Here is a 21,062-nt window from a genome sequence, read left to right as displayed (position 1 = left end):
GCCGGCCTGCGGTGCGAGCGGCTCCGAGCTGTCGATGCGGGGCTGCCGTTCTGCAGGCGATGAGCGGCCGCGAGGAGGAGGAGTGGCAGGCTCTCAAGCCCCTGGAGCCTTCTCCATCGCAGTGCTGCGGCGGCGGCTGCCAGCCGTGCGTCTACGACGTGTACGAGAAGGAACTGGAGCGATGGGAGCGGGCCAGAGCAGCGCGAGACAAAAACCTCCTCGTGGAGAAACAGGGGGAGGTCAGCACGGCTTCGTGGCACCCGCAGGCAGGGCTGCGAGCTGTGCCGTGTAACGGAGGTGCGCTGCGCTCAGAGCTGTGCCGTGTGACCGAGAGCTGGCATCCGCGCCGGCCTCGCGTTCCGTGCCTGCGCTGATGGCGCGTCCCTAGCGCTAAATTAGTTTCCGGAGAGACATGAAATAACAAAAGGCGGTCATCTAACCGAGTAATTATTTATTGTTGTTCTTGCAGAGTAGTAATTCAGAGCTCAGTCCGGGTGCATTTACTGCATTCACCATAAGCTCGGTGCAGCAGCTAACAGAGGACACCTACCAGTACAGGTTTGAATTACCAGGAAATGGCAGCCTGCGATTGGGTTTGGGACAACACATCGTGTTAAGGTATTGTTCTCTGTGCTGCTTAAACAGCCCGCATTATGTAACCCCATCTATGGCTTTTTGTCCATAGACAAAGCCTTCACACCAGGCAAATCATAATTCCATAGCTGTGCAGTAATACAGATGAAAGGCCCCGTGAGCTTGTTAGCTCTGCTAATTTTATGGCAAAAGTCATTGCAAAGCTCTGTTGTTTTTTTTTCCTTCAGCATTATCCTCATGTCGGTGGGTCAGAAAGAACTGGGTGTGATTTAAAAAGAAATAATAAATTGCAGAAAGAAAGAATGAAAGAATAGGTGTTACAATAGATGGCTTATTGCTGTGTGTTGCAGGGAGGACAATGAGCTGTGCTCAACTCCTAGTTGGGTATTTTAGGCTCTGTCTCTCGAAGTAACTCAGCACCCATGGTGCTTCTTCTGTTGTCTGGGCATTTTCTAACTGATTTCTAGGAAAACAACCCTCCTGTGCAGTTAATGGCTCACCAGAAAGTGGCCACCTGGGAGAAGTTTCTCTCCCTGCCATCTGTGGTGATCATTGCCAGAAAGCAGAAGTCACGTTATGATGCCATTGATCTGTATCTGCTGATGTTACTCGTGCGTTAACAGCTGATGTACACAGCTGGCTGCCTGCCTTCCCTTCAGCCCTCTCATGCAGTGCAGCAGAGGAAAAGGTTTGGCCATTTGAGCCAGTTACTGTAGTCAGTAGTGAAGAGCACTGTGGGTATATTCAATGGAAAGAGAAGGCTTCCAGGAAAATACAGTGAATATAGACAAGAGTTTGACTTAAGGCTGTGCCCCGATGTCATTATTTAATTGTCAGATGCTGTCCAAACACAAAAAGAAAGGTGTAGCACACCAGAGAGCATTTTCCGTCCCCTCTGCCACTCTTTCCCAAGCCTCCTTCCAGGAATGCATGCAATAGCTGAATGTGGGATACAGCTGGGGCCACCAGCAGGAAAACAATAGATGCATCGTAAGTTATGTCCCCCGTGGATTTTTACCTCTCACAGGGGAGCATTTTGCGTTTGTGCACAGGCTGAGCCACTGAGGAGGGGTTCTGCTGCCTCCCTTGGCGTTGCCTGATCTCCCCAGAGAAAAGCAGAAGTATTGGTAATATCTGTCAATGACACAAGTTACAGTGGTTTCCTATATTTCTTTTCTCAGAGGAGTGGTGAATGGTTTGGAGGTCCAGCGAGCCTACACTCCCATTAGCCCAGGGAATGCAGAAGGTTACTTTGAAGTTCTAATAAAAGTAAGTCAGTCTATACAATATAGATTAGAGTCTGAGGTGCTGGGAACTGTGTTTTCTTTTAGGAACCAAGCACACTGTCAGCACTTCAAGGGAGGCACTGTCAAATCCCTCGTGGACGGTTTCTCTGTTGTTTTGAAGCAGTTGTGCTTTGCTGATAGAAACTGCTGCTTTTTTTTCCTCCACGAAGCTGAAAGTAGAGGAAGGTGACACACAAACAAGTGCTTCACAGCACAATCTCTACTAAACACTAGGCCCTCTCAGGAGCCTTGCAGTTGCCACTGTGCGAGGAGATGCCCATTCCGTGTCCCTGATTTCGTTTTGCCTTTTCAGTCTGATCTTGAAGTCACACCCAGTAGCCAGTCCAGTGGAACCATTGGATTTTGGGAAGCCTTTGCCCAGCTGTTGCTTTCCCCCACTCCTTATTTTTGCGTTAAGGACGCTCCTCATAAAAGCTCTTATTTTTGGTAAAAAGTAATAATAATAAATCAGTGTGTTTGGTGACAGCCCCAGTTTGGGTGAGCTGGTGGAATTCAAAAGGATGTTACATAAGAACTGGGCTGGAAATATTTCCAAATGTAGCCTTCAGTGTAGCTGTAAGACACAGAATGCTGGGTGTCCCAGGTGACTGCCAGGACATGACCGTTTGTCCCCTGCCAGTCTTCCAGGATTTCATGTTCTGGAGGTCTATTATGTATTGTATGTTTGAATGTCTGCCCTGTTCTTTAGAAATGTGTATAGCTTGTATAAGATACCTGTGGGAGGGTATTTCACCGTTCTTGTGGCAATTAGTGTGTGGTAGGGGAGAGAAATGTTGCATTTGAGTTGTATTAATAGGATACATTCAAAGGATGACTGTGAAATTTCATGTATACTTGCTTACTACTCACAGGTTTTGCATTTCAGTAATAATAGTAATGATTGTAATGACACCTTTCCTTTATGTAGAACCTTTCATCCCAAAGGGAGCTATAGTTATTCTCTGGCAGTGACAAAAGAGATTGGTAACACCCAGTGCAAAGCAGCCATTTTTATAACTCACTCTGTAGGTTGTGGTATATTTCACACTATTCAAGCAATTTTGGAAAGTACTATATTATTATTATTACTATGCAATCCCAGCACTGTTCAGACCCTTCTGTCTCCTGTTATTACAGCATTGCATTTGCGATACTACAGTTAAGAGTGAAGCAGTTGCCATTTACGGAGCATAACCCTCTTTTTGAGTGATTTTATAATGTTAGGGTTTCTCTCCATGTAAAACTGGGTGTAGAGGTTTCCCCCCAGGAGATAATTATTTTTTCTTTCTATTTAGAAAAATTCATTTTAAGCCCACTCAATCACTTCTTACTCCGATTTTCAGAAGTAATTTTGGAGCAAGGATTGCTTTAGTTACCATTACCATGGTCCACTGGGAGTGGGTCATAAAGAGGGGTTGACTTTTCTCCTCTTGTCTCAGATTTCCATGTGCAGGTAAAGAAGGTAGGGATCAAATACTGGTCCTTTGATACAATGCTCTTTGCATGAGATTCAGTACCTGCCCAGAGCCTTCTGAGCATGAAATGTTTCTGACAGCAAGGCAGAATCTGGATGTGTGCATGTGATGTTTGCCTTCAATGTAACAACTGGTGCTAATAGATCTTAATAGCCAGGATATCTTATTTAAGTGAGCTTGTTACAAGGGAGGAGTATCTGTGCTCTTTGCTAGCTAACAAGCTTGCAAGCACAGACACACACTCGCTCACTCCTGTCCTTAGCTTCTCGGTGCACGGTTCATCAGTTCTGTTTGCCTGCAGTGCTGCTTGGTGGCTGGTCCAGGCACTGGGGTGTGGAGCTGGATTTTTGTCCAGTGCAGAAAATGCCCCCAGATACCCTTCTCTCAGTTATGTGGACTGAAGGCTTTGAAGGCTTGTACTGCATTCCATCTTTTGACCTCTGGCTGTGTTGCTTTTCCTCAAGCTTATCAGTGGCATTGCCTCTGTGCAAGACCAGTTGTCTGCCATAGCTGTTAGGCTTATCTGCTTCTGGAGGATGGGCCAGCTGTTGTTCTCTGAGCAGGTCCCATAGATATTGACAGTTCTTTTGCATGTATTCTTGTCAACATCAGGCCATCATACAAGTAGGACAGGTATATGCCTATGGCACATTACGTACAGCAATGAGGCTGCTTGGATGGGACCTTTAAGGTCCCATGACATGGGTGGGACTCTGGGCAGCCTGATCTGGTGGGTGCCAAGCAGCCTGCAGCAGGGGTTGGCACTGGGTAGGCTTTAAGGTCCCCTCCAACCCAAACCACTCTGTGATTCTCTTTTTGAACAAGCACTCACCCTTTCTTATCGGTCATCAGTGAGGCTAGCGTTCCTATGAGGAAAAGCCAAAATGGTGGGGGTTTTTTGTGCCTAGTGGAAAGTAAAGCATTTTTTTGACTAATATTTTCCTTCTGTGAAGCCCAAATTAACATATTTTTTTGAAAACACAAAGGCATCCAGATGATCTGTTCTGGAAACAGTTTTATAAATGAGAAGCCTCTCGTTTGGTCACTAATTGTATCAACGCAGCATCGGAGACACTGAAACAAAGGAAGAGCTGCGCAGTGTTTATATAACTATCAGTGCCCAGAGGGCTTTTACAGATCCCACACCCTGAGCTTTGGAGAATGCTTGAAGGCCCGGGCTTTGCTTTGCATTCAAGGTGCTCTTCTCCACGTGCTTTGTAAGCAGGAACTTTGATAAGCTTTTTCCAGTTTTGGAAATTCAGACTGCATAGGAGTGGGTCGTGTTTACATTATAGTCGAGCTGGAATGAATCCAATATGATTTAATTTAAATGTCTTTGTTTTGGGTATAACTTTGAATTATTTTTCAAATAGAATGATCTTTCTTTCTTTTTAAATGCATGAAATTTTTTTTTTTTTTTTTTTTTTTTTTGCCCCCTTCTTGTTTAAATGCAGATAACTTTATAATTGACTTTAAGCTGGGAAAGTTTCCAACAGAGTATAATTATTCCTTTCTTTTGTGCAATGTTTTTTATTAGTGCTATGAAGCTGGGCTAATGTCACAATACATAAGGACTTGGAAAGAAGGAGACACGGCCTTTTGGCGTGGGCCATTTGGAGGGTTCCCATATCGACCTAATAAGGTTAGTTTCCTAAGAGACGTAGGATGTTTCAGCTCGTGGCAGCTAGCTTTGTTTAATAATCCAAAGGGAAGACATCAATTTGATTACTGTTTTCATGATTATTTTAGGGACTTCCTGGGTTATTGTGCAGTGCTGCAGCATTAGCAGTCAACTGGGGAAAGTACACCTTATTGAACTGCAGCATATGTAAGAGGGAAGAGGAGAAGGAGGTGGGTGGGAGACTAGAAAATTAGCAAGGCTCTCTGTTCATCACTTGCATGTGTTTAACAAAGGAAGTTTATTCTGCCCCAGCAGTGAGTGTGGATTGTTTTTTTGCCTTGTTTGAGCAGTGCTGCTATTTTGTGTCTGAGCACAAGTGAAAAAGAGGTGTTGATCTTTTCCCCTCCTGGGTGTTCCCTGAACTACAGCAGCTCCAGTGAGGTGTCACATCACCCAGACACTCTGCAAATGTTGATTCCCATCTACTGATACCAGGCTCTCTGCAAAGAAAGGCAGATCCAGTTTCAGGGGAAGGCTTCTCACGCACGCTAATTTCGTTACTTAATTCTGACCTTCCAAACGAGAAGCAGAATTGAAACATAGGCCATTAAGATCCCAAAGTCTTCCTTCTTACTTTTTTTTTTTTTTTTTAATTCAGTTTAAATATCCAACAAAAGCAGAGCTGTAAAATCCCACTGGCCAAGCTCACTGCAGAGCAGTGGTGTTGTGCTTCCTGGAATATCCTCCCTGCTGTGTGAGGGTACTGTTCACTTCTGATCTTAAAAGCTTCCAGGTCATCTGGGACAAAACATTGCAGCTCTGCCTAGAAGTGACTCATTCAGGGACTGTGTGGGTGATCCTTATGCGTGTAGTTTACAGAGTACCTGAGCAATCTTTAGAACTCCTTGCTATAGAAGAATTGTCCCCATCGTGGGCCTCCTTTGGTGCAGGTAAATGAGTGGACATCTCCATGCTGCAGGTGGGAAGCACTGGGTGCTGCACTGGTGGGTCTCTGATAGAAGTGAGGTAATGCACGAGGGTGATGTGTGGATCAAGGTGAAGAAGAAACAATTCCCTCCAGTGCACCTTCAGGACTGTATTTTGCAGCATCCAAAATAAGCAGCTATCTTTTCCAGCAAGAAAACAACGAACAATGGGTCAGCAAAGTGTACAGTTGAACTGAAACTAAAGTTAGGATAGATGTTTCTATTGGGATATAATCCAGTTTTAAATTTGATATATAAGTCTTGAAAATGCTGTTTGTAGCCCTTGATGGGGTTTATAGAAAAACACATTTGAAGACTTGTGTGTAGCAGTTCATGTCCTGATGTTTTCCCCTCTCTAGGGACCTTCTAGCAGTGTGGCAGCAAGGAGGAACTGGCAATGAGCACCTTTGTTTCCAGTCATGATGGTTAATTCAGAATTCTCTGTTCCTTTGTTAGCATGGAGAACTCCTCATGCTGGCTTCTGGCACTGGTCTTGCACCAATGCTTCCCATTCTCCAGTCCATAACGGATAATGAAGAGGATGAAACCTTTGTAACTCTTGTTGGCTGCTTTTGTACCTTTGAAAAAATTTATTTGAAACCTCTTCTCCAGGATCTGGCCCGATACTGGAACATCAGAATATTTTACGTCCTAAGCCAGGTAAATAAATGAATATGAAGTACATTTATGTGACTGTTCTGTTGTGCTGGATGAACCTTTTGTGTCAGTCTGGTGCTAATTCTTTCACAGCTATCAAAGCTATTGTTGATCCTGTTGCTGCTGTTGTTAGATCTATTAAATGGTTTCTTGTGCTGCCAACAGCCTGAAGAGTTTTAGGGAAACAACCCTCTCTTCTTGTCCCTCTTCAACCCTGCTGGCAGTTCTCCTGTCAGGAGGGACCCACTGATTCATATTCACTGTTGATCATTTCCCCCTTCACTTCAGACAGCTGTTGCTGCACCAAAACATTTATGCCAAGAAAGCTTTTCTCTTGGAGCCTCACAGCAGATAAACTATTTCTCCTTTCCTATAATACCAGTGCCTTAGTCTGTCCTTATCTTCCATTTGTTGCTCATGGCTACACCTCCCTTATTCTAGTACGTTAGCACCAACTTCCCAGCAGTTTTTTTCCCCTAGTTGACCCATTTTTAAACTTTCTGAAGTTGTGGCCCCCTCTGTAAAACGATTTTCTGTGCCAAATTCATAGGATGAGGGCATACCTCTCAGTGGTCTTATGTTTTCAGCGGTCTTTTTCGTTCTCATTTGGTCCCAAAGTTGCCTGTGTTCTGCACAGATCTGGTAGATGAAAATTAGTTCCCTCAGCAATGAGGATTCATTGCAGGGAAGATACAGAAAGAATTATTTATGCTGAGGGAATGAATCCCATTGCATTTTTAGCTTCTCAGATGAATCATTTTTTGTATCTCATGGTGGTTCTGCCTCATACATTATGTTGCACATATGGTCTTGGCAAGTTGGATATAGAGGGAAAAGTGCTTGTGCTTGGGCATCCCCTCAACTGCTCTGTAGGTGTGTGATCTGGTGACATAGCTTAGATGCTCTTCTCAGGACAGTGCTTTCTCAAGAGCCTGAGAAGCTGTTGAAATTCAACCCAGTGAAGGGCAGTAAGAAACCCATCTGACCCTCTCTGACCCCTGTCACAGCCTGCCCTACGTACACATCTCTCCTCTCTTAGCAGGCTTGCTGTACTCCAGTGCTGAGTGGTGCATCTTCCCTTTTAGGATTCTATGTGTCTGTCCCCTGTCACCATCAGATCTAAACACCTTGTGCTTCTAATTAATAGCAGTAGGGGGTCCTGTTAGATCTAATGTCGTGGGATCTAACATTGCTCATGGGATCGGAGCTGTGTCTGGAGCAGGGTTTTCTTCAGTTGCTTTGGCAAGGGAGATGGAACTGAAGGAGGCTTGGGGGAGTGGGAGAGGCAGTGGGGAGGGATAGAATTGGGACTGAAGACTTGGGAATTGAGAAGGCATGGTGGGTAGTGGCTCCCAAAGGAGTAGGTCCTGCAGTGCTACTTGGCAGTAGTTACACTCAGTTTTGTTTGGTTCAGTGGCCAGATCCGGTGATAGGGAGGTATTTTATCTGGCCTTTGCAAGAGGACCACAGGTCTTGGGATAGATCACTGCTATCCAGGTTGGAGTCCCAAGGGTAAAAAACACCCCGTGTAGTACTCTGAGGGGAAGAAGATGATACAGCTGTAAGCAACTTATTGCCCTTTTTACTGTCCTTTTTTGCCTTTTCAGGAAACTTCACTGGAAAATCTTCCTTGGAGCTATCAGGAAAACACATACACTGGTCGTCTAAATGAGGACTTGATAAAGACAATAATAAATTCCTGCCGAAGAAAGCCATTTGTATTAATCTGTGGATCTTCTGCATTCACTGAAGACATGAACAGATATCTGAAAGCTGCGGGAGTCGAAGAAGATTCCTGTTTTGCCTTTTAGCAAAGCATTCCTGAACCAAGGAGCGTCAGGCCAAGACTAGGGTATCTTGTTCAAAGACATTGCTCAAAATCAGTCATCTCAAAAGACTCAGATCCTTATGCCTATAGTTTCATAGGCCTTTGGATTAAATATATTTTTCCAGTATGGTTCTCAATCTTGAGAGTTTTAAAGATCAGGTGATCTTCCAGAGTGGCTGCTACAATCACCATACCTGAAGGAACTGCATAGTCTTTTTAGTGGGAGCCTTTACATGCAGTTTTGAGAGACACCTCTTAAGGATATTAAGAAGCATCCAAGTGTACACGTCTGCTGTAATATGTAGACCAATGTCTTGCTTTGAAGTCTGTTAGTATGCAGTGATATTGTGCCCCATTGGTTGTACCCTGGAGAGATTTCTTTCTTGGGAGAAGATAGTGAGGCCACAGGAGCAGCAGAGCGCTGCGTGACGCTCTGGTGTCTGTGGGGTTCATTTCAGTGCCGTTATCTTGCTGGGTGAGGCCAGGCAGGTCTCTTCAGCCTCCCTGTGCCTCAGTTGCCCTCTAATACATTAATATGGGGATGAAGGTGCTGCTCTGTGGAAAAAGCCTTTCCAGCTGTGTACAAAAAAAAAAAAAGAGACCTCCTATATGTGAGGGTGGAATTGTGCATGGTGCTCAAGGAGGATTTGCATTGCCTGTGCTGAGCCTTAACCCTTGCAGTACTGTCTGGAGGGAGGAGGGGAATGTCCTAAAAGTCTGTGGGGAAGCATCAGCGTAGCTGCTGTCTATCGGGAAAGATGGTTGTCTTCTTTCCGTGTCCCCTAAGTGTTGTGTAAGAGTCCTGATTCATTAAATTGAAGTTACTGTCAAATAAACAGCTGTTTCTTTTTGTCATAGGTTATTCACAGAGTGAAAGTGTCCTGAGCACCCCTGAGCGTGTAAGAACAACATGTGAGGAGTGAAAGCTCCACTGGGCTTTGCTGGGATACTGTTCTACAGGGCACAGCAGAGCACTCCAGCCCCTTCCTTCTAGTGCACAGTGCTTCTGCCTTTGATCTGAGTTATCTTCTCTCCACTCTTTTACCTCTTAGACCTCAGTGTTTACTAGCTGCACCTGGACATATACCCTTTTGGCACACCTTTCTGTTTTGCCATTCATTCCTTGTTCATCCTGTGCTGGGATTTCACAGGGTTTCCATGGCTGTGGCAGATGATGCATCATCACTCTGCCTATTTTTTACCTGTCTGAAATAATACTCCTTGCTCAAGGGGGCACATACCTCGAGAGCTGCTCAAAAGGATGGCGCTGCTTCACGTTGGGAAGCTGTGTGGGTACCTGAGGTCCTGCAGACAGCAACTGATTGCATTGTTTCTGCTTTTTTAGCTTTGCCTTTGCTCCAGGAGTGACACTGGTGGTGAGATCATGTGAAGGATGGGCTGATCATCTTGACCATGTTTTTGACTCCTTCACTGATGCAGGGAGGCTCTGACACCTTTTCTTGGCTCATAACAATGTGTGTGTTTGGTGAGTAAATATACTTAACTGTACCACTTGGGTGTGGGAGAACTCTTGTCTTTTCCTGTGAGACTGGGGTCTGTAACAGAGCTGGATCTAAGCTCGGGATGTGCCTGCCCTCTCACGTGGTTCAGGGTCAGAGCTCTGAGCAGCCTGGGCCCTGCAGACACAGTCTGCCATGGTTGCCACTAAACCACAAGAAGTTCTTTGCAATTGCACAAAGGTGCATGTTTACAGTGCATGACATAGTCTTAAATGGCATGGGTTCCCCTTGCTGACATGAGGTTTGTCTCCAGTTACCAAGTGCCTGGACTCAGTCCAGTGTGGATGCAGCTTTTAAGCTAACTTCTTTAGATTGAGGGCTGTTCTCATAGCCTAGAGTTCTGGCTTTTACTGCAGGTGGATGCAGTGATGTTGCCCACATTAGGGTCCAAGGCAAATTCTTAGTGCCTCTTCAAACTGTGTTTTAGCCACCATAACCCACACTGTAGTGGAGGTGCTTCTATGTAGTGTGGGGCTGATAAAATAAAGAGCTGCCATCTCTGGTTGCTCTCACTATTTTGTTCCTGGCTGGGAATGCAGGAAATATTTTCCTCTGATGTTACGTACTCTGAAAGCCATATTTATATACCTCTTGCTTTAAGCATCCAGCCTTTTGGAGATGCTGCTAAAAACCCACAAAGCCTTTTAGCAAAGGCCTGAGGTAAAACTTCACGCTTGCTTTGGAAGAGCAGCGCATTTTCAAGCAAAAGCTGGGACTGTTCCTTTAAGCTCAACCCCAATATGTCTGGGTATTTCAGCACATATGGGCCACGATGGTTAAACCTTACCCAGCTGGTCTGGCCATTCTGCTGCGAAGCCTCCTGTCTTTGTTCGTGGCTAAAAGGGAGGGTGGTGAGAGACAGAGCAAGCTGTGAGTGCTGCGGGTTGCAATCCTGCAAAGGCAGCCTGCAGGGCAGCGGGAGGAGACAACATGCAGCCGACAGCCCGATTTGCTGTGCCGGAGGGGATGGGGGCTGTGAGAAATTCTCCATAGGGGAGACCGTGTCCTTGGCGTGATGAACTCAAAGGAGCCTTTAAACAGCCCTCGGTGCTTTGTTCTGCGTTTTCTGCCCTTCTTTTTCTTCCCTCCCCCTTCACCACTGTCCTTTTGTCATTTTTCATGCTCGATGTCATGTGCCATGGGTCCCTCTTCCTGGCTCATGGGGACAGCCCAGTGCAGAGGGCACTGCTGGGCAGCAGTGGGATGGAGGGCTCTGGAAGGTCCTTGCCCACCCCAAGGAGAAGGCAGGCTGCTGCCTGTCCTGCGGGGTGCTCGGCTGCTTTGGCCACCCCAGCGAGGCTCACAGGGACACTGAGTCCCCCATGAGACCCCTGCAGTGCTGTGCAAGGGAGAGGAGCTTTGCTTCCTCTCTTCCTCGTGGGCAGCCCAAATACCTTCTTAATTTCATCTCATTATTCCCTGCCTAAATAATTCCACTTCTTCCTGGGGGACCGCGTTTAAAACTTTGATCTCCTCTTGACGACTCGCGGTCCTGAGCACATCCTTCCTGCTTAAATGGATCAAATGCCTTTTTGACTCATGATTTATAGATCTTCCCACCAAGGAGTTCGGGGAGCCCTGATTCAGCAGCCTCAAAAAAAAAAAAAACAAACCCACCAGAAAACAACACCCCATGATGTCTCCGGCCTGAGCCAGAGCCATTTGTGAAGGGCTGCCTAGCTTCTCATCAGCATTACTGCTGTTCTCATCCTCCCCCCATCCCCTCTGCTCTGCTGACTGATGGTGTTGCCTGGGCTCGGCCCGGCCGGGGAATTGCCATCCCCAGGTCAGGAGCGGGTGAATGTGCCCGAGGCTGATGGATGCCTTTCCCCAGGATGGGGTCACAGCTGGTGTGCTGCACAGCCCTGGCCCCTGTCTCCTCCCCGTCTCCTGGGGGTACTGCTGACACGGAGCGCAGCTGGAGGGATGGAGATGAGCGGTCACGTAGGTGTCAGAGTGCTGAGGATGGCGGTGGAAGGAGCCTGGTGTGACTGTGGTGGATAAGCCGTAAACTTCTTGGTGGACCTGTGGACTTTCTGAGACAAGAGAACTGTCCTGGCTGGGGTCTTGGTCCTGATGACACCTTGATACAGCGTGGGGACAGATCCTTTCTATCCCAGCTCATTTGGCACCAGCTAATTGAGCTCCGAGGAGGTGGACGTGCCATCAGTGGGATGTGTGTCTGGTGCCAACCAGCTCCGCATGGCTCCAATGAGGCTGGGCAGGGGCAGAGAGCCCAGCCAAACATTATTGTTATTACCCATACGTAAATACAGGCACTTAATGACCTTGGCATGGAGCGTTTCCTGGGAATTAATGGCCAGTTGGCGTTAATGGTCCTTAGCAGCACCTCGGGCCAACGGCTCCTCCCAGCCCATCATTAATCCACAGGAAATGTCTCAGGCATCGATCCTCATTGCTTAATTAATAAATGCAACTCATCTCCGTGGCTGAGGTTTGGAGACGCTGGCTGCTTCTTTCCCCACCGCCTGGAAGGTGCCTTTTTCAAGCAGAGGTTTCTCCCACGCCTGGCTTTATTTTGCCAGGCCTCTGCGGCTGTGCGCAGCATGGGCTGTGAAGGCACTGTGCTGTTGGGCAGGCAGTGAGAAGCCCAACGCTGGGATGCTGCCGGTGTCTCCAGCTTTTATCAACAGTTGGCTTGTGCTCCAGTATAAATCACGTTAATTCCTGAGGTACTTTTCCGTGGTGAGCCTGAAATTCCCATTTTGGTTTGCTGTCTTGCCTGGTGAACTAAATTATTTTCATAGCCCCTTAAGGGCATATTGTCAGCCCAGACTTACTGCCATTATACACCATATCTGAAGCATTAATATCTCTTCTAAATATAGTGTATTGACAAGGTATCTGCTATAGTGTAAATCCTTGGGACATTTGATCCAGATCATTAAAACCGAGTGAAGGAAGGGAGGAATAGATCAAGTTGCTTGCTGCTCTTAATTCAAACAAGCGATGAATTATTCATTCCACTATTAATTCTGCAGCCCTCCTGCTTTTTATTTATTTCTCCCCGTATTTATTTTTTCCCTCCTGGACAGACAGCTCCAGAGAGATGCACGGGTGGTGGTGACAGCAGGATGGGGCACAGGGCCACGGGCTGCACGTCGGTTCTGGCCCTGTTCTGCACAGTGCTCAGGGTGGCCCCGAGTGGAGGTAAGGTTCTGTGCATGGCGGGGGTTGGGGACGGCTCAGCAGCACTGGGCGTGCAGGTACGTGGGGTGGTGAGTCCTAGGTCACGCTTGTTTTAGGTGGTAGGTAGGCATTGTCTTGTGGTTATAGGCACCTTGTTGAAGGGTTTGTTAATTTCTGCAGTTCTATGTACATATATATGTACATATGCACCAGTATACACGTATGTGTTTGTATGTATGTATGTGCAGCTTGCTGTGTGTGATAAAACCCACATGTTATCTATACAGTGTGACCCTGGGCATGGGCCACAGTACTCCATGGGGTTGGGGTGGGACAGCTCAGCCAGTTGTTTCAGGCAGCTGGCAATATCCCTCCCCAAAATGCAGAGCAGCCCAGGCGCCCCATCCTCAGTGACCCACCCCTCCTGCAGGATTCCCTCTTGGATATGAATTCCAGTAACATCAGGCTTTTAGCACAGTCCTGTATGGCTTGATTGCCTATCGCTGGTAATTAGCAAGGTGCAGAGATCCACCAGCATTGCTGCTCTTGCACACATGCACGCCAGATCTGCTCACAGTGCAGCACTCTGCATGTCCTCAGCTCCCTCTCTTGCTGGGTCACCACACTGACAAGCATAATGGACAGTAGTATGCAATGGCTGAGTATTGATTTGCACATGCTTCACCCAGATTGATGGCAGTGAGCATGCAGCCATATTTGGGATCCAGCACGTGTTCCCCATAGGCTGCACAGAGCCTGCTCCCCTCCCAGATATGATGTCTGTGCCCACTGTGCAGCATATGCACCCAGTCCTGGCTCCCTCCCTGCCTTGTTTCATTATAACCATGTCTCACTATAATGGTTTCATTAGAAAATCAATCCCTACATGCACTACTCATTGTGAAGCACATTGAACCCTTCATCCCTAGCCTGAATTTACCAATACCACCTTCATACGCAGGGGAATGTTTTGAGCAAGTGTCAAAAAGCTGAAGGGATGGGCTGCCCATGGGCTTAACCCTACATTTAATATCTGTCTTTAGAGTCCCTGTAATTGGGGAGCTGAGGAGCACCCCTAGAGGCTGTGTGGGGCAGCATGCTGCAGCTGCCTCCTGGCACAGGACTGAGGATGGGGCTGCCTTAGCCATGCTGCCTTACGTGCAGGCACTGCATTTCCCCCCCTGCAGCTTTTGGGAAAAGGAAAGTATATTCCTCGCTGAGGACCAGCCAGGGTGTAGCCACTGCTCTCTTAAAACTTACTCTTTACTTTTTCCCAGCAAGAAACAGATACTGCCACTGAGCTGTAGGTGGACAGTGGGATGAGCTCATGGAAATGGTCAAGTGTGGGAATCCATCATTCAGCAGGGCTGCAGGGGGGGTGGAGGAGGAAGTGCCTCCCATATAGTCCAGTCCCACTGCCCACCATCTTTTTAGGTGTGTCCTAGAAGGGATTCATCACATCTGCCTCCCACCCTTCTTTCCTGTCATCAGGCATCAAATGTGGCGGGGTGCTCTCAGCACCCTCTGGCAACTTCTCCAGCCCCAATTTCCCGGGGCCATACCCCTACGAGACGGAGTGCACCTGGCTGATCGTGGTGGCTGAGGGCTCCTCTGTCCTGCTCTCCTTCAGCCACTTTGAGCTGGAGTACCACGCCGCCTGCGCTTACGATTATCTCCAAGTCTACAATGGGGCATCCCGGGACCAGGGCAACCTTCTGGGCACCTTCTGTGGCTGCAGTGCCCCACCACCTTTTGCTTCTGCCTGGCACATCATGGCTGTGGTCTTCCGCTCTGACCGGCATGTGGCCAAGCGTGGCTTTGCTGCCAACTACCACAAAGGTAATGGGGAAGGGGGTGGCCATGAGGGTGTCCATCCGTGCCCACGCACTCACTGACCTCGATGGCTGTACCTCCTTGCAGATGCATGTGGTGGGCAACTGACGGGGCTGTCTGGGGAGATCGCCAGCCCGCAGTACCCCGAGAGCTACCCCAATGATGCAGAGTGCCGCTGGAGCATCAGGGCAACTGATGGCCCCCTCACTCTGATCTTTGCTGACTTCCAAGTAGAGGGTGGCCAAGGCTGTGGCTTTGACTACGTGGCTCTTTTTGATGGTCCCACTGCTGCTGCTCCCCACCTGGGTCGCTACTGCGGTAGCACCCGCCCGCCCCGCATCATCTCCTCTACCCAACATCTCTTCATCCTCTTCAAATCGGACTTCAACATCGTGGGCAGGGGCTTCAAGGCCCGTTTCTACTCAGGTGCAAGGTTTGGGGGGTGGCGGGAAGGGTGTGGAGATGCGGTGTTGCTCTCAGACATAGGGTTTGGGTGCAGAGCCAGGAATTGGGCTCTGTGATCCTCATGGGTCCCTTCCAACTTGGGATTTCTAAGTCTATGGCCTTGGTCTCCTCAGACGCTGCCGTTCCTTAAAACCTTTGGATGAGCATTGGCCAGACACTAAGTAGCAGTGAGACAGAGGGCAGATCAAGCTTTAGCAGCAAAATAGATGAGCACTCATCAGCCAGGAGACTTCAGTTATCCTTTTCTCTCCCCTCTCTGCTTTTTCCCTAAGCAGGTGAATGCCAGGAAGTCTACACCACCATCAAGGGAAATTTCTCCAGCCCTCAGTACCCCAACTTCTACCCCAACAACCTCCAGTGTCAGTGGAGCATCCAGCTACCCCCAGGCTACCGGATCAAAGTCTTCTTCTTGGACCTGGAGCTGGAGGCTCGGAGCAGCCTGACCAGTGGCTGTGACTATGACCGCCTGGATGCCTTTGATGGTGGAGCTGAGAACGCTTCCCTGCTGGGGACATGGTGTGGGAGGGAGAGCCCAGCGCCTCTCACCTCCCGCAGCCATCAGCTGCTGCTGGTGCTCCACACAGACCGCAGCACGGCCAAGCGGGGCTTCTCCCTTGCCTACGTTGGAGGTAAGGCATCCGCTCATCCCAGTGAGTGTAAGAACCATGGGATTTTTCGCTGAATCATAGAATTGTTTGACTTGGAAGGGATCTTTAAAGGTCATCTAGTCCAACTCCCCTGCTGTGAATGGCGACAAAGGGACGAAAGTCTGAGGAGAGGTGGCCAGGCATTTGGGTACCCTCTCATGCATCAAAACCACTTTCCATAACTCAGTCATTTTGTGTTGGTGCCATCACACCTCAGTGCCACATTTGCTGTATTTCAGGATAATTACGTCTGAGCTGACCCACGTATCGGGCATAATTCATGCCTGCACTCAGCACAGGATGAGCCCGGGGTCTGTGGAATGGAGGAGCAGCTGCAGCATCTGTGTGCAGCCCAGCCCAGCACCCTGCCTGCAGAGCTGCTGGTGCTGCAGCACTGGAGCTGCAGCAGCTGAGCTGGGTGCAGGAGCTTTAATCTCTCAGCAGCAGAATCATACGTCATAGGGAGAACAGCAGAAGGGATTTTGGAGAATGTAGCCCTGGCAGTGAGAGGGGATGGAGCTATATCCTAAGCCTTTACAGGCTGGAGAGGGGTAAGGTTTGTACCAGGCACTCAGTAAGCTATGTTTCATTCCCAGCACCACAGAAATATGAGAGAGTGGCATCTCAATTTTCGTAACTCTTCATTCCTGCAGATATTTTCCTTTTGTCTGGGCCCACGAGGTGACTTGGGTGGGGTTTGTGTGATTTACGGCCATTGGAATGAGAGCCTTCATGCAAGGAGAGAGGATCCATTTTCTCCTCCTCCTCTTCTTCATCTAATGCACTTTAGTTATTTGGTAAATCTTCTAATGGTTTTTGTAATGCACTAAGTGTAGCAAACTGACACTGTTTTTTTATATTGATTTTATTGCATCTTACCAGTTTCATAAGGCCGAGATTCAGAGGGAGTTGGAATAATTCAATAATTCATTACTGTCCAAGTGCTTGGTTTGAGCTCGGCGAGGATGAATTTCAAAGGAGAGGGGCATTTTTTCCTCCCTGATTCCTTCCTGCATCCATTGCTTTCTGCTCAAAGAGATGGGGTTTGTCCAGTACTTGGGAGCCCACAGTATGCAGACCCAGTGCAGGCAGGGCTAAACCACTGCTGTATGAAACAACTCTCTTTTTTTCAACCCCTGAAAAGACAACTTGTCACATCAGTCCCCAAGCCATGGCTGTGGCATGATACATAGCAGCCATCAGGCTGGAGTCCCTGCTGTCCCCACCACCACCAGCTGCATGTGTCGCGGGGACAGCAAGCACAAAAGGTGGCAGTGGTGACAGCTCCTTTTCGGTTCTGACAGTCGTACCCATGAACATCAGCTGCACACGGACAGACTTCCACATCCAGATCCCCGTGCAGGCCCTGGCCCAGCTGCAGAGGAACAAGGTGTACTTGGGGATGCCCTCCTGCGTGGCTCAAGTGGTCGGTTCACACTTCAGGATACACACCAGGTTTGACACATGCGGCGCTGAGTCTCAGGTAAGGATTTGGCAAACCTTCCTGCAAAGCAAGCTGGGCAGTGGGCTGACATCTCTTCCTACAGCTCTCTGAAAGGTGGTTACAGTGAGCTGGGGTCAGTCTCTTCTCCCAGCTAATTGCTAGTAGGATGAGAGCTGATGGCCTCGAATTGTGCTGGGGGTGGGGTTCAGGTTGGATACAGGGAGAAAATTCTCAGCAAGAGCAGTGATGCCCTGGCCCTGGCTGCCCAGGGAGTGGTTGAGTCAGCATCCCTCCAGGTGTTGCAGAACTGATGTGGCACTGAGGGACGTGGTTGGTGGGGAGGGGTTGGGGTTGGACTGGGTGATCTTGGAGGTCTTTCCCAACCTTAATGATTATGTGATTCCATGACATTTTGTTGGTAACACCAGCTGTGGGAAGGAGTTGCTGGCCTCTTTCCCATGCTCCCAGTGGATGCTGGGCTTTGCTGCCAGCTGGATGTTCAGAGCTGTCTCCACAAGCCTGTGGAGATGAGCCCTGAGGAGTCTCAAGCCTTGTCTTGCAGAGACGAAACAACACATCCATCATTGTCAGCACGCTCTACATCGACTTCTCGGTGGGTGACCAGGAGGACATCCACCGGTACGAGGTGCAGTGTGAGCCCAAGAGGAAGGAAGCCTCTGTGTCCCTCATTGCTGGCCCTGACCCACACAGGCTGAGCCAGGCAGAAAATATGGTTGACGTGAAGCAGAGAGGGGTGGGAGTGATGGATGCCCACGAAACCAAGAGCCAGGACACCAGTGACATCGTCTTCATCAGCATCTGCATTTTGGCTGGGCTGCTTATGGTCATCGCTGTGGTTGGGCTCGTGCTGCTGTAGCAAACTCAAGTTGGAAACGTGGTCCCCAAAACCACCCTTGCCCCACGTTTACTGCTAACACAACTGCTGAAATGGAGATGGTGAAACAAAGCCCGAGCCCAACCTCCACCTCCCATGCCTGAGATCTGGGTGGTAGGCAGCCACTTTCCTTCCCATCAGTTTTCCTCTGTCTCTCAATCTGTCCATTTGGCTCAGGAATGCACTTCTTATGCTCTGTAACTATTCCCACACCTGCTTCAATTTGTTTTCCCGCTGGTGCCTCTACTTTCGGGAAAGTAAGGCTGTTTGCTGATGGCTGGAAGTAATCCTGTCAACTGCTGAATTCCTGAACATAGCAACTACCCCCAAATATAGCAATATTTGTAACAAATGTTCTCCTTGTTCCCCATCTGTACTGGTGTGGGCACTGTGGATCCGTACTGCAGACATCAGCATCTCCCCTCGGTGTGCGGTGATGGGTACAGCACATGTGGGTGCTTTTGGGTGGTGTTTCTACATGCCCTTACACCATATCTCAAAGGATCATTAGGGCTGGAAAAGACCTTTGAGATCCAACCCACCCCACCATGCCCACTGTCCATGTCCCTCAGTGCCACATCCTCATGGTTCTGGAACACCTCCCTGTCCATGGGATGCTGCAGGTCACATGCAGTGCTTTCCAGGCTGGACAAAAGTCCCTTGTAGCTGCCTGGGTGCTGGGCTCTCCGCCACCCTCCTGGCCTCAGGCAACCTTTTCCACCAATGGGGCTCTGTGCGCGCTGTGCTCACTGAGCTGTGAGGGTGATGGTGGTGCTGGGGGTTTGCTCATCACTGCAACAAGTGATGCAGTGCAGTACGTGAGCTATACAGAGAGCTAACAGAGAGGGCTGGCAGGAGAAAGGAGAGGTGTAACTGGGGGCTGGAGCTGTGCTGCTCTTGTAAGTTAATTCTGATAAGAATGTTGTGTTCATCTCTTCACTAAGGGGGGTGAGGCTCTGGCACTGCTGACCAGACAAATGTGCATGTCCCACCCCTGGGATGCCATATTGAGCACTGAGCTTATTCCCTCAGTGGACTGGGTGCAGACCCCACTGCTTCAGTGACTCCCTCCAGGGCTGTTTTCTTCTCTCTCCATCACATCCCGTGGCTGAAAGCAGTCTGCCTCAGGGGTGAGGTGCTTGTTAGAGGAAATGCTCCTCAAAAGTGGGGCAGATGCAGGTGTTCCCAAATGGGACATGTTCAGGGTTTGTACACTGTGGCCCCAGCAAGGTCATGTCCTGCTCAGAGGCCATGAAGTCCAGCTCTGAACCTGCTTTAACTCCTCACATTATTTTTCTTCTCTCTCACGTAATGCCTGGAGTGAGGCAGCTCTGCTCCTCTAATCTGTGCTCCCTGCACACCCCGCAGCCCACTGCCACCCCTTTACCACCCTGCAGGTACCCGATGGAGCACAGCTGAGCAGGCAGCAGCCACCAGCCCCGCCAGCTGGGGAAGCATAATGGATCCAGCATATGGGCAATTAAAAATGCAAGGACAGCGTTTGCAGGGAGCTGTTGTTTCCCGGCTTATTTTAAGCAGCCGTCTCTCCCATTTCTCAGTCGTCGCAGCCCAGAGGACAGTGAGGTCATCCTCCCCGTGCTCCTGGGGATTGGGTGTGCAGAGATGAAACGAGGCATTGGGGAACACGGGAAGCTGCTATGTTCAAAGGATGGTGTTGCCTTAAGGATCACTCTAAATCTGTGCTGCCCGCAGCCCTATCCAAGCATCTCCTGAGCTCTGGCCGTGGGAGGAGCTCTCTCCCAAAGCCAGCACTGTGGTGGGTTTGGGGGGTCTGGGCTTGAGGCATCGTCCTTCTCCTCCTCCCTCCATTGGTGTCACAATGTGAAAATTTCAGTTTAGGCAAACCAGTGGCTGCACAAAAGCAATCCTGCTCTTTGGGCAGGCTGTGCTGCGGGAAGAGCGCCTGTCCATGATAGGGGCACCTTTTATAGGGAGATAACTGCTTGGTGTATAATAATATATAATTAGCAAGGATTATCCTGTAATCTAGTCTAATTGACAGGGACCATAAATGTTGCCAGCAGAAGAATTTAGAGCAGTGCTAATTGCAGTATAACCCTGGCATGCCCTTTCCCTGGTGACATCCCTCAGGATGCCTGAGCTTCTCTGTGCCTCAGTTTCCCCTGAATCCGGGTGCTGGTGTTCAGGAGCCACCTGGCTGGGTCCTTACAGCTCCTTTTTGGTTCTATAAGCCAAGCATTGGGTTTGCCACCCTGGCAGTACTGCAGTGGAAGGTTGGTGCAATACTGGGGCTGTGGTTCTGCAGCCCCCAGAAGCAGCTGGGGCCCTGGGGGCTTTGAGAGAGCATCTGGGGCTGCTCCTTGTCTCAGCATCTCTTCTTCCAGGGCCAGCTCGGCAAAGCATTCGGATCGCAGCGAGAGAGATCTAAAAGTTTGGGTTCTTTGTGGAGAAACCTTTGAAGAGCCTCTTAAAAGACAAGCAAGGCTGAGGCACTGCACTCTCTTTTTCAGGAAGGAAGGGAAGGGTCTCACCTGCTCCCTTCTTCTTTCGCCCCAGCAATTTGCAGCACTGTGAAGCTTTCCTTCACTGCTGCCTCCTAAACCTGTGGGTTTGCTCTTCAGAAGTCCTTAAACCATTCCCCTGTTGTCTGTGCTTCCTGCTTGCTGCAGCTCCCCAGCC

General features: G+C 49.0%; 2 protein-coding genes across 3 annotated transcripts; both read left to right on the top strand.

Moving 5' to 3' along the window:
- Window positions 1–15: 15 nt before the first annotated feature.
- Window positions 16–9,283, top strand: LOC122181482 (NADH-cytochrome b5 reductase-like). Its single transcript, XM_042873989.1, has 6 exons — window positions 16–239; window positions 470–618; window positions 1,776–1,863; window positions 4,893–4,997; window positions 6,419–6,622; window positions 8,227–9,283. Exons 1-6 carry the CDS (start codon window positions 60–62, stop codon window positions 8,428–8,430), a joined length of 930 nt encoding a protein of 309 aa, XP_042729923.1. The 5' UTR covers window positions 16–59; the 3' UTR covers window positions 8,431–9,283.
- A 28-nt stretch (window positions 9,284–9,311) lies between these two features.
- Window positions 9,312–17,837, top strand: CDCP2 (CUB domain containing protein 2). 2 transcript variants are annotated; one of them, XM_042873988.1, is made up of 6 exons: window positions 9,312–9,346; window positions 9,793–9,933; window positions 14,609–14,956; window positions 15,038–15,376; window positions 15,691–16,044; window positions 17,367–17,837. In XM_042873988.1, the coding sequence occupies exons 2-6, from the start codon at window positions 9,861–9,863 to the stop codon at window positions 17,615–17,617; spliced, it is 1,365 nt and encodes a 454-aa protein (XP_042729922.1). In that variant the 5' UTR covers window positions 9,312–9,346; window positions 9,793–9,860; the 3' UTR covers window positions 17,618–17,837. The 2 variants fall into 2 exon arrangements, with proteins under 2 accessions (XP_042729922.1, XP_042729921.1); XM_042873987.1 differs by lacking the exons at window positions 9,312–9,346; window positions 9,793–9,933 and adding an exon at window positions 13,028–13,138.
- Window positions 17,838–21,062: the final 3,225 nt, after the last annotated feature.

Source organism: Lagopus leucura, unplaced genomic scaffold (assembly GCF_019238085.1).
Source record: "Lagopus leucura isolate 7727_CA_CO unplaced genomic scaffold, USGS_WTPT01 Super-Scaffold_100009, whole genome shotgun sequence".
In the NCBI taxonomy this organism is placed as follows: Eukaryota; Metazoa; Chordata; class Aves; order Galliformes; family Phasianidae; genus Lagopus; species Lagopus leucura.
The sequence above is the reverse complement of the archived record's forward strand: the minus strand, read 5'-3'. Positions and strand labels throughout refer to the sequence as shown.